This window comes from Stylophora pistillata, chromosome 5 (assembly GCF_964205215.1).
Source record: "Stylophora pistillata chromosome 5, jaStyPist1.2, whole genome shotgun sequence".
Taxonomy (NCBI): Eukaryota; Metazoa; Cnidaria; class Anthozoa; order Scleractinia; family Pocilloporidae; genus Stylophora; species Stylophora pistillata.
This window is the reverse complement of record NC_142523.1, coordinates 19,848,524-19,862,172: the sequence shown is the minus strand read 5'-3', so window position 1 is coordinate 19,862,172 and position 13,649 is coordinate 19,848,524. Positions and strand designations below refer to the sequence as shown.

General features: G+C 38.2%; 2 protein-coding genes across 2 annotated transcripts; one reads left to right on the top strand and one right to left on the bottom strand.

The window, feature by feature from the left end:
* Positions 1-344: 344 nt before the first annotated feature.
* On the top strand, positions 345-2,416 carry LOC148730706 (uncharacterized). The gene is made up of 3 exons (XM_088761843.1): positions 345-570; positions 1,585-1,655; positions 1,755-2,416. The coding sequence occupies exons 1-3, from the start codon at positions 345-347 to the stop codon at positions 1,845-1,847; spliced, it is 390 nt and encodes a 129-aa protein (XP_088617969.1). The 3' UTR covers positions 1,848-2,416.
* Positions 2,417-7,008: 4,592 nt separating this feature from the next.
* Positions 7,009-12,008, bottom strand: LOC111346559 (uncharacterized). The gene is made up of 3 exons (XM_022953838.2): positions 11,740-12,008; positions 9,575-9,793; positions 7,009-8,469 (listed from the first exon to the last, which is right to left on the bottom strand). The coding sequence occupies exons 1-3, from the start codon at positions 11,801-11,803 to the stop codon at positions 8,237-8,239; spliced, it is 516 nt and encodes a 171-aa protein (XP_022809573.1). The 5' UTR covers positions 11,804-12,008; the 3' UTR covers positions 7,009-8,236.
* Positions 12,009-13,649: the final 1,641 nt, after the last annotated feature.

Below are 13,649 nucleotides of genomic sequence, written 5' to 3'. Positions count from 1 at the left end.
ACATCAGTACGGTTCTGGAAGCTATAAGTCAGAACAGAAGGTTTCTATTTTCTACCGTAGAAAAGAGCAAAACACCAAACTTAAGAAATGTAATTGGTTAACTCAAACATTGCAATATTGCTAGTAAAGGAACAAAATCCCTTTTTAAAGAGATCGATAGTCGTAGAAAAGGACTAGGATTATACACAGGAATGTTTAAAATAAAACATGAACCTCAGAAACTGAAGTGTTGGTTCTGATATGCCCCCCCCCCCCCCCCTCTGTCGAAAAACTTCAATTGATCTGATGACGATTTTTATGAAATAACAGGGACCTCTTAGGGCTTCATCGTCTTACATCACTTGATGACATTTGCAATTAAGTGTGACGTATGCAGCAATTTACCAGCGGAAACTGGATATCTGGGTAAAAAATGCACTGAACCAGAAGTCCTGGAGTGTCCTGTTGCTTATGATAGGTGTATGACCGTGGAAATTAAAACAACGATCCCTGGCATCGGCCCGTGTGATATGACATTGAAAAACTGCTCCGTCAGCGCCTCAATTTGCGCACCGGACGGGCCAGGAAACTGTAAGTAAAACGTTCATGTAAAAGTTTCATTTTCAGAAATCTGGCGATGATTTGGAACATGAGCAGTCACGAAAAAAAGCCTGGGAAATACACTCGATCAAAAACAAACAAACAAACGAAAAGAAAATCAACAACAGCAAAGATTACTTCAACAAGTTTTGAACCTGATGCTCTACGACACCCATAAAGGCCTGTAGCCTTTTCAAGATGTTTTATGAGGTCGATAGCTGGACTGCAAGAGTACACCATCTGTTGGTCATTTAACCTTATATCAACCGCCTCCCGGTTAGCTCAATGGATAGAGCGCTGGACTGTTGTGCTGGAGGTCGAGGGTTCGAGCCCCGGCCAGTCAAACACTCAGGATCTTAAAATAATTGAGAAGAATATGCTACCTTTCTATAACATCAAGAAATGATTGGATATTCTAGTCTTCTGGGATAGGGACGAATAAATGGAGGTCCCGTCTCCTGTAGGGTTAGGGGCAGGAGACGTTAATTTCTCACGCACGAGATTACTGTGTGATGGATGTCCTTCGCTGGGGTGGGATGGGTGGCTAACAGGACCCCCGTCGCTACCAGTGTTTACTACACTGAAGGGGCTATCCTGTATAAATGTAGAGGTCTACTCTTAACCTTTTATCCCCTAACGTTGACTTGCATCTAATTTCTCCATACAGTATTACCTCTGAGACATAAATTCGGGTTATGAGGGTAACGAAAAGGGGTAGCCAACTAAAGAAGCGTTAGATTATCAAAAATATTCCCCGTTTCATAACCCTGGGAAAAGCATAGAGGATATGCTTAGCGATTTCAGGGTGCCAAGGGTTAATGCAGTGTTCTTAGGCCTGTCAAATTTAGAAAAAATACACTATCGAGTTTTGGTGTCTCCTATTGATAGGAGTCACTCGTTCCTGAAAATTGAGGAGAAATCTATTGGGCGTAGGTTCTCTTGTTAGAAAGGAGCCTTTCTCCAGCTTTTATACTTAATTTTCTTCCCTTTTTTTTTCTTTTACAGTGTGCAATAATTGTAAAATTAACATGACCTCTTGTGCAACGGATTGCTGTGAGGCAGACTTCTGCAACAGAAGTGAATCTACGTATGATGCACGATCCTTCGCAGTAGATAGCGCTATTTATACGATAGCGAAAATCAGACCTGAAAAAAATCAGGCCTGTACGGGATTCGGTGAATCTGGTGGATCTGGGGCTGAAGCCGCTGGTCTGTCAGTCTCGCTTGTAGGCTTCATCGCAGACCCATTCTCACTTTTCTATTTGTAGCAGTTATTTGCTGAGGTGATATTGACTCTATGACAAGAACATATTTTCGCACCAAATAGAGGCTACTGTGTTTATTATCCTTCAAATATTTTTCTACGCGCGGGAAAAATTTTCGAACAGCTTACCGTTTACGACGCGGGATGTTTACTTTTAAGTGTTCTCTAGTACGTTTTAATGAACAAAAAAACATGTTCCTTCTTCTGTACAACCACACAACGCTCTCTCATCTTGAATTAAAGTAAGACGCAAAGTTTTCCGTATTGTAAGTATGGTTTGAAAATTGGGGAAAATCACTTGGGGTATATCCTCGAATAGCCGCGGCCACCACTTTAAGCTGGGAGATATTCGGTCACGTGATAGGTTTAGACTAATCGCGCGCGAGCAAAAATGTTTTGAACGAAAGGAGCTATAAACAAAGGTTAAAATACAGACTTGCACGTGAATACGCAGAGGCACAAAATAATGATATATAACGTTGTGAACGTGATTTTCTTTCAAGTTCGCATTGGTTAATGTCATTTCTTGTGAGTTCGCTTTCGTTAAGGTCATTTCTTCCAAGTTCGCTTTCGTTAAGGTCATTTCGTTCGAGTTCGCTATCGTTAAAGTTATTTGGAGAGATTTCCGTATAACCCCACACCAATCAAAAACAAAGTCGTAGTCCCAAAGGTAATCCGTTTTTTTGCCTCTGTTTTCTTTTATCCAAGAATCGTATGCATAATGAAGTATGGGGTTATATGGAAGTCTTGCCGTTATTTCTTTTTCGTCGTCGCTAGGGTCAGTTCGTTCTTTTATTTTCCTTCTCGTCAACTTCACAATTGAAAGGTTTTGTCTTGTGAACGTATCAAGTATCAAGGCCTTATGCGCAACAGAGCACGAAGAAGACTGATGATGATGATGATGTCTTGTGAACGTATCTGTTGGATTATGTAGGAACATATATGTTTAAAATGTGTATTGGTTATAACTTTTTATACATCTCTGTGATTTTATGGAGCCAGGCCAACAAAACGATAACTCCAGGTTTGAATTCCTCACGGCCAAATTTCTATTCTTATCAGGAAAGGACGTAAAGACAGCAGAGTGACAATAACTCTCAAAAAAGAAACAACAACTTTGAGTTTAAATTTACAAGACATGTTTCGACATTCTCATGTCATCTTCAGTTGCAAATGAGCATTTAACTGTTGTACATTTGAATTTAAATTAGGGCACGTCACAAACTACGTGTCAGTGCTTACGTTACATTTGAATGTTAAAAACGCGAAAGATGTAAATAGCGCGCGCTTGACTAGATCAAAAAATAAATAGATAAATAAAAAATAAATAAATAAATGTAATAATAATAAAAATAAATTAAAAGACCAAGGAACAACATCATTAAAAGGAAAGAGACAATTCTAGATGTTTCAATTGCTGATTAAGGATAGGTTTTTCCCACTTAATATGCAATGCCTCTTTGATCTTAATTTGGTATTTTGAAGCGGCAGAATCTAAGATCGTGAAACATTCAGTATCACAAGAGTCAAGACAGGCCCTTGATGATTGCAGGTGCTTGTAAATATGCGAAGTTTTGTCCGACAAGAGGTGCTCACGAACTCGTGTACAAATGTGGCGAGTGGTCTCACCAATATAACTGACATTACAGCCAGCACATGAAAACTTATATATATGACACGCGAACGTAGACCCAGCGGTACTGAATCTTTCACACTGAACATGTTTCTGAGTTTAAACGTACTGAAGACTAACTTAATATCTAAATCAGTTCTACAATAACGTTTGAGTAGTTGTCTTAACTTAGTCTGAGCGATGTTCGAAAACCGACCAACGTAGGGAAGTTTATAATAGTGCGCAGAAGGTTTACCGGAGTTAGAAGAGGCGTTCTGCCCAGTAGGAGGATTCTTTTTTCGCTAGATACCTGTAAATGATCCTGTCTATGACCCAAGATGGAAAACAATTTTTCCGTAGCAAGAAAATAAGTTTATTGACATCTAGATGAAAACCAACCCAGGAATTATTGATCTTATATGTTCTGTCAATCAACGTTCTGACTAAACCTAATTTGTAAACCAAAGGGGCGAAGCTGAAATAATTGGTAAGAAGGCCAGTAAACGTCTTCTTGCGATATACACTAGTGACGATGGATGTATAATTGTTGTCTAACAATATGTCTAGAAACGATAATTTCTTATCAATTTCCTTTTCCATTGTGAAACGGATACTAGGATGCCGGGCGTTGATATAATCAAAGAACACGAGCGCGTCCTCCTCGCTATTGAACAAACAAAAGGTGTCATCAACATAACGTCTGTAGAACAGAACTTCAGAGAATGAATAGTTATCTAGCCAGTTTTTTTCATGATGTCCCATAAAGAGGTTTGCAAGTACTGGAGCAAGTGGGGACCCCATGGCAACCCCATCTATTTGATGTAAGCTAAAGGGAAAACTGGTCGCAGACCTTTCTCATCTTGCACATTCGTACGTTTATTGACACCAACCTTCTACAGCGGACTTAAAGAAATGTAGGATACTAAAGGATTTGAGGAAGAACAAGGACATTGTAATACTGAAGCCTGACAAAGGAAATGGCTTAGTTATCATGGACCGGAAAGCCTACAAAGAGGGTGTTTTTTCCATTATCAGAGACACTTCTAAGTTTAAGGTTAATGATAACGATCCTACATTACAAAGAAAGGGTAAATTACAACGTTTTTTAAGAGCGCTTAAAAATAAGGGCCACTTAGACAAAGATACCTATGAGAGAATCTATCCAACTGGTTCTCAACCAGCCAGGTTTTATGGGCTACCTAAAATGCACAAGGCTCGGCAGCCTAATGAAACACCTCCTTTTCGACCCATAGTATCTTCAATAGGTACCTACAATTACAATTTATCTAAGTTCCTTTGTAATCTTCTAGAGCCACATGTCCCGCGTGAACACAACGTCCGCGACACGTTTTCTTTTGTACATGAAATCAACTAGTTATCAACCTCAGGGAAGTTCATGGTATCTTTCGATGTTGAGAGTCTGTTCACTAGTATGCCTCTTGATAAATGTATTGATCTGGTGATCAGATACATTTATCAAGGTAACCCTGGTCTTAAGATAAACGCCGCTGACCTAAAAACGCTTTTTACCTTCGCAACAGCTGAGACTGGTTTCTTGTTTAAGGGTGTGTTTTATGATCAAATAGATGGGGTTGCCATGGGGTCCCCACTTGCTCCAGTACTTGCAAACCTCTTTATGGGACATCATGAAAAAAACTGGCTAGATAACTATTCATTCTCTGAAGTTCTGTTCTACAGACGCTATGTTGATGACACCTTTTGTTTGTTCAATAGCGAGGAGGACGCGCTCGTGTTCTTTGATTATATCAACGCCAGGCATCCTAGTATCCGTTTCACAATGGAAAAGGAAATTGATAAGAAATTATCGTTTCTAGACATATTGTTAGACAACAATTATACATCCATCGTCACTAGTGTATATCGCAAGAAGACGTTTACTGGCCTTCTTACCAATTATTTCAGCTTCGCCCCTTTGGTTTACAAATTAGGTTTAGTCAGAACGTTGATTGACAGAACATATAAGATCAATAATTCCTGGGTTGGTTTTCATCTAGATGTCAATAAACTTATTTTCTTGCTACGGAAAAATTGTTTTCCATCTTGGGTCATAGACAAGATCATTTACAGGTATCTAGCGAAGAAAAAGAATCCTCCTACTGGGCAGAACGCCTCTTCTAACTCCGGTAAACCTTCTGCGCACTATTATAAACTTCCCTACGTTGGTCGGTTTTCGAACATCGCTCAGACTAAGTTAAGACAACTACTCAAACGTTATTGTAGAACTGATTTAGATATTAAGTTAGTCTTCAGTACGTTTAAACTCAGAAACATGTTCAGTGTGAAAGATTCAGTACCGCTGGGTCTACGTTCGCGTGTCATATATATAAGTTTTCATGTGCTGGCTGTAATGTCAGTTATATTGGTGAGACCACTCGCCACATTTGTACACGAGTTCGTGAGCACCTCTTGTCGGACAAAACTTCGCATATTTACAAGCACCTGCAATCATCAAGGGCCTGTCTTGACTCTTGTGATACTGAATGTTTCACGATCTTAGATTCTGCCGCTTCAAAATACCAAATTAAGATCAAAGAGGCATTGCATATTAAGTGGGAAAAACCTATCCTTAATCAGCAATTGAAACATCTAGAATTGTCTCTTTCCTTTTAATGATGTTGTTCCTTGGTCTTTTAATTTATTTTTATTATTATTACATTTATTTATTTATTTTTTATTTATCTATTTATTTTTTGATCTAGTCAAGCGCGCGCTATTTACATCTTTCGCGTTTTTAACATTCAAATGTAACGTAAGCACTGACACGTAGTTTGTAACGTACCCTAATTTAAATTCAAATGTACAACAGTTAAATGCTCATTTGCAACTGAAGATGACATGAGAATGTCGAAACATGTCTTGTAAATTTAAACTCAAAGTTGTTGTTTCTTTTTTGAGAGTTATCAGGAAAACTTTTCAATTTCGTTAATAGTTTTGTGGCGCTCCAAATTGCTAAAACATTTTCACCTCTGAGGCATTAGTTTTCCCAAACTGCGAACCACCGTGACAGACCACAAATCAAGCCTCTGACTTTTCATTGATTTGCGCAGGTTTTTAACAAGCCTGGAGCTTGTTGAAAACAAAGTTTTAACCGCTCAACTATTAGTAAGCACTACACAAATTTAAACCGTGGTATTGTTTAGAGTAAGCTTTCAAATTATCCTGTACGCTTCCCTTCGAGTCGAAAGCACATGTACATTCTAAACATGCTCCCTCCAATTTTTGGGACAATTAACTGAAATTACTTTCATGCATTATTGAGCTCTTTGTATGAGTGTACCATGATGATGTGTAGTGGAGTAGATAAACGGGCAAACCTTGCCGGAATAGTCTTTAGGATCAGTATCGCAGTTAGTCTCCACCCCATTTTTGAAATTTGAATATTTTTTTTCCACATGTTAAATTATGGTTTACACCACTGAACATTATAAATAGTGCTTCAAAGTAGCTAGCTAAAGTGCAAACTTATGAATTCAAACATGTCAAGCCCTTGGTTGCAGTGATGGCTACCCCAAATCGCAAAGGAATCTTCAAGCGAGGTCAAAGTGTTTTTATTAATAAGATAACTGACACGATTGATAAAATACTAACATTACTTTCTATTCAGGCATTCAGGTATGTCTTTATGGATATTTAACAACTATCTGCCAAAGTGGAGGTGGTTACGATGAGATTGTTCCTTTGAAATTTGAACATTCAAAGGAACCAAAGAATGAATATATCCACTAAGAGACAAATGACATAAAATCTTTTCTAGCGAGTAAGCTTAAATTTAATTGTAAAAGCTAACGGAGAACAGTCATTTTTGAAAATTTTTTCCCCAAAATTTTGGGTCTGAGGTGATATCAAGTTTTCAGTGTAAGGGTACATAGTACATGTCGCGTACAAGAGAGCATCAAGGGGACTTGATGCTCCAGTGAAACGATTGAAATTCCGCTGTCACACCTCACTAATTTTACTGACATGTTTTAGTCTTACAACAAGCCCTAATTTAAGCAAAGTTGATCGATGGCTTTTGTGTATATCAGAGAAGTTTGTGTATGGATTACAGTGAAGAGTTACTAAATTTAGAGCTCGTACTCTGACGTAATGTTCACTCATTACACCAGGAACTGAATTCAGATGTGTTTGACAATGCTATCGATGAAGCAGTAGACAGTTTAAAGTTCATTTTACTGTATTATTTATCTTGAAAGGTCGAAGTTTACGGCGCATGCATCGATGCAACACGCGTTTCACATGACGCAAAAAAAGGTAGCGTGAGTCATGAGTTCCTTTCACCAGGATTGGAAAGTGTCAAATAGTCAGCAGTACATGTTTTTATTACACCTTCCAATCAGCAGCCATGTTAGGGTAAAGATATACAAAGTTATGGAAGTGATAGAGAAAGGTGCATTTGCAATTGTTGACTTCATCAGCTGACTTTTTTTAGGCACAATCTGGGAATGTAGCCTATTTCGTAACACAGTTAGCTTGGCTCATTTCTCATAGACTGATTCAGCATTAATTTTAACGCATTTTGGGATGAAGTTTTTAAGACTCAAGTATTGCTTCTGGCTCTAGCTTATATTATTGAGAAACAAATTTGTTAACAAAATCTTTTATTCAAAGTAGTGCAGGATTGAACTTAGGATTAAATCAGTCATACTGGATGCTAGTAATAAAATTAGCATGGGTAACAAACAGCGGACAGTAGTTTTCTCAAAGAAGCCAGCTTTTCAATCGCGAAAGCTATGATATTATAGAGCTATACATAGCTGGTCTTAGTTAAATCCCACGATCTTTGACAGAACTAAGGCAGATAACATGTTTACAAGGCTCAATGCTGGTCCCTTTACTGCGCTAGACGGTGCAGAGGACTGGAAGTCTTTTGTAGTTGAGGCCTCCCCAACAGTAGATGGTTTTGTAGTGGATCTTCCAGTATTACACAGCTCGCCTTGGCAGCAGTCCATTGTGCAGTTGAAGAAAACCCCGACGTCACCGAGCAGTTTGCACGCTGTTGCGTAAAAAAAGTAATTTTAATAAATATGAGAAGACATGTAATAACTAAACAACATGAGAGCTTTTCTGGTGTTTTGCATGAAAGTAGATACTTCTATTGTTAGCTTGAAGATGAATAGGCACACAGAAGAATTTTATTTCCAGTATCAGAAGATCGAAAGAAGATATCTAGCGCACCGTTACACATGGAACTGCAGCTCAGTGGTGTTCCTGGGGATCGTCACGCACTGAGATTTTATTTATATTCCTAAAGTCAGAAGCACTTAGAACAGCATTAAAAATTAGTGATATAGCACCAGAAATTGAATAAGAGCTTTCAGATGAGTGTTTCTTCGATGCAGTTTCATCCACAGAGGCGAGAGTTTCAGTGACCTTAACTAAAACCCCAAAAGCATTTTCCACTCAGTTACAAACAGAAATAAACTGTATATGTGCACGATCCTTCGCAGTAAAGCACTATTTGAGCAATAGTGAAATCAGACCTGAAAAAAATTTCAGGCCTGTACGGGATTCGAACCACTGACCTCTGCGATACTAGTGCAGCGCTCTACCAATTGAGCTAACAAGCCAACTGGGAGCAGGCCATCAAATTAATTCGACATAAAGCCGTAGATGATAAATCAAACAACAACAAACATATGAAACATATGTATGAACTGCGGTTATGAAACGTATATGTGCACGATCCTTCGCAGTAAAGCACTATTTGAGCAATAGTAAATGATAAACTGATATATATATATATATGCCATCCTTGCGAGGTATACACTAAATTACGCGCACAACCCTTGCTTTTTTTCTTGGCGGCGTACAACAAATCTAAATAGCAAGGTATACCATTGTCTCAAGCATATCAACTTTTTGTTGTAAATAGTGTCATGACAAATCTTCCCTCGAGCTTTTCTTACGAACTTTTATTTTTCCAGCGATGGACTACTTCAGTTTTGATGATTCAACACCCAAATGCTTAACAGAAAGAAACACGTGGTATAGTACTGCTTGTAAAATTAAATTAAGACTTGGGTTTACCTAGAAAAAAAGAAGTAGTCATGTTAGACGATTTAAATAAAGACAAAGAAGAACTTTTTTCTTGTGCTTACCATTGAAGTCCGACTGGGGATTACAGGCTAGGCTGGATGAACAGTTCCTAAGCTCGACTGATTGCGATGCTCCAATTCCGATAGACATGTCATACTTCATCGTCATACATCTATCGAAAAACGGAGGGCAAGTGAGCTTTTTCACATTGTCGAGGTTGCAGCTAGTTCCACCAAGAACATCTGGGAGGTTGCTACATTCGTAACACTGGAGAGATACAGCTGTTGGGCAAAAAGAATTGCAAAGGTTAGCTATGGCATGTCATTCATGTGACTTAATACAGATTGTATGTTCGCAATTGCCATATACTAGTGTAGTGATTGTTTTATATTGGTACGAGCTTTCGTTGGAAGCCTAACCTTGTTCAAGTCTCGCGATTTCATGTAGGCTTCCTCGCCAAAAACATTGACTTATCATGTGTCCTTGTAAATATTTATTCTTGTGTGGCAAAAAAAATAACTTTAAATAAATTCAAATGCAGTTGTGATATTCAAAGGTGAGCGGTATTCAAGCACTGAGAAAGTTCTACATGCGTTTAGCCTCATGTGAGAAGGAACAAAGTGGAAGCTGAGAACAATCGATAATCCATTGCTGCACTCACTTGCAGATCGTGATTTCTCTATATTATATGAGTTGTCTTATCCTCAAAAAGTTACGTCAGCAGGAAAACACAACACGTATTAAGTCCAATCAGTACTGATTTAGAACAGAAGAGAGTTCACATTTCAAAGTGTTGGGCCGTTTGTTCTTAACGGTTAAGCCTTGCGGTTTAAATTCGACCATAATCGTGGATGAAAAGTGATCCCTTCCAAAAATATTGCTGTATCTTAAATTGTGTAAATCAACCACATCGACTTGTCACCGAGGGACTATGGCAAAAGGGATTCTTCGAAGACATGTCCGATCTTGATAACACGTGCGATTCAGTTTTTCCGCTTTCAACAAAAGCCGTTGGAACTGCTCTTCTACGAGTCATTTTTAGTTTCAGTTTGTTTCCCTTGCAAAACAGGAAGATTCAAAGCGAATAAAACCAAATGGAATTAAAAGGCTACGTCAATTACTTTAACTTTTCATGCTGTTATTTACCTCGTCGAAGGTGTTCTTTGGCCGCAGGTCACAACGCAAAGACACAGTTTAATTCTAGCGATTCTAAAAGTAACATTCCTTCATTTCTTCTTTGTCTATGGACATTATAGTGCTTTAACCAATATAAAAAAGGAAAACATAAACGTTGCGATCAACAAAAAGCCCGATGCGTTGTACTAAAGCTGGAAAAACGATGGTGAAAGTTCAATACACTGACTCATGAATATACGTGCGAGGTTCATATAGTATTTGCTTTTTTTCATTCGAGTCTCTAAAAAATAGAAATGTTTTGAATTTAAGGTTTTAAAAAAGCTGTATCAAAGCATTAGCAGAATCAGAAGGCAATTTATACACAGGAAAGAAACCAGTATACATCGTCCTGCTTAAATTTAGTCCGAATGGCGCGCCATGTTTTCATGGTATGAGAGACATTTGAAAGTCACTAAAAAGATTTCGCTCTTACGATATACGCATATTTCTTTAATTAAACTATTCGGAAAATCAAACAAAGCAAAGTAAAGGTGCTCTGGGACAATATTTTGACCTAATTTTTCGTAAGAACAAGTTTAATAGAAGTACAAAGCAGCCTTTCTTGTTTGAGCTGAGGCGAAAGTCCTTTGCCGCTCTAAGAAAAATAAGTTTGCCCATTTACTTATTTTAATTACTAATTATTTGTTATGCCATCGTCTCTATAGACTAGAATGAAAGATAACTTTACGATTAGCTGACAAACCACTTTCTATACTCTGCCATTTGCCTTACAGTCTAAACCATGTGGCTGACTCCGAATTCAATCATGCAAAAGAGAACGTGGCCTCGTCTAAAGTTTTTGCAAAACAAAGGTAGCTAGCAATCAAGACGAGAAAATTTGACAGATGCATTCACCGTCATACTTGCCTAATTTGCCAAAGGCGACCCAATCAATTTTTGACTAAACACAGTAGAGCTGTGATTAGAAAAGAGCTGCGTGTTGAACTGATCTCTTTTCAGATATCCAAACTACATCTTTCACTTATTTCCATCATTCTATGACATCTGTAGACATCTAATGGATGAACCAAAAACTATAAATCTTACTTACCGGTAGGTATCATAAAAAGAACCAGCACGGGAGCGACAGAGACGAAAAGGAACGGAGTAGCCATGAATCGTGGACGAGAGAGTTGAAGTAGACCTCTATAAAAGAAATCTGGGTGCGATCTTGCCGTTACTGCAACCAGGCAATTTAAAGGCTGGGCAAGGTTGTGCTATTTATAACTCATTAGGCATTTCACGTGATTAGAGAGTGCACGCTATCTGTGAGAATTATGCTCTGCGCGTGTCGGATGTCGATAACAGTGACCCCAGAGGCGTTATGTGACAGTATTTTAAGTTGTTTTTGGCAACACGGAAAAAGTACGTGGGAACAGGAATGTCTGAGATTGAAGAATATTAACACGGGTTGCATGCAAGTGATAGATTTCAAACTGAAAATGAGGCGCATTTTATATTTTGGAACGTAAAATTTGCTTACTTTCAAAGCCCCGGTAAGGAGTCAATAAATTATTGCGGTAAAAATAGAAATCTTAGGTGATGCAACAAGAAATTAAACTTGAACAGGACTGGCTATATTCATAGACACGATTAAAGCGCATTGCTTGCAAACGACGATGTTGCTACTTCAATTTACGGTCCTTTAGTTTATCTAAATATTCAGGTTAAATTTCTGCGTTTAGTAAGTTATTATTTTACGAGATGCGAGAGACTGAATCTCTGTATTCAAAAAAAGGACAGGATACGAGCGATTTACGCTAACGTGGCGCTGATCAATCCACCTATCGAGTTTACAAATATGCATTCTCGAGGTTTAAAACATTAACACCGCGCTGAACCGGAACAATCTCATGCAAATTCCGCTTACATCCAGCTCACTAGTCTTGTTAAATTTTCCTTTTACCTCTCTCAGCATAAAACAGAATAGCGAAAGAGGTAGGATATTTTAAAGAAGCAACCATATTGCACAGTTTTTCCCTTGATACGTGCGCAGGCATGGTGCAGAAGTTGTTCAGGCATAACTAAATTATGTTACTTCACACGGATCATTGCTACGTAATCACTTGTGTCCATAGAGAAAAGCGGCTTATTCACTGTACTTCAAATTTACTTATTTCAATCGTAGAGCTATTTCGTAATTCAACTGAAAATGATTTTAAAATGGAAACTCTTTGGCAATACGGACAGTAAATCTATCGCTAATCATAACGTTCATTTTGCATGGTTATAGTTAAGCGGACAAACTTTTTCTCGATTTCAATCAGTTACTGCGAATAATTATCTTAAAAATCATATATGGGAACCGTGGATTAATAGATGAGTACGAGAGCGATCTTCACAATAATGAACACTGCGCAGTAAGGAAAATAAACCCTACGTTTTTCATAAAAATAACGGGGTAAGCTTCTTAAGAAACTATGGTGATGCGTCGGCGAGGGAGCATAATAAGGTAATTTCAGTTTTATTAACTGGGTTGATAACGTAAATTAGCCACCGTAAAGAGTTTCAAAGCTGACGTTTCGAACGTTAGCCTTTTTTCATCGCTCTGACGAAACCACACTTTCGTATAAGAAGTAATAATAATAATAATAATAACAATTAGGAATAATAATTAGGAATTGCTCTAGGAATTTTAATTGTAAGGACTTTGGTCGTTGCATTGATTGGTTACGGCTTGCTGCCCAATCACTGTTTAGGATATCTAGGCATCCAGAAGCTTTTACTGTCCTGGTAATAACTCCTCAAGCTAGATTCGTCAAGTCGATTTTCTGTGGCTGTTCTATTTAGCGACTACTAACACCATATCTATCACGACAGTTCGTGGACATTTCACTCAACATTAGTCCCTTCTGAGCTGTGTTCGCTCATATATATGCATCTTGATGAAATGGCCGACATTGCGAAGTCGACTCTATTTACTCTTCTTTTCCTATTACCGAGCTAGCCACTCCAAAAAGT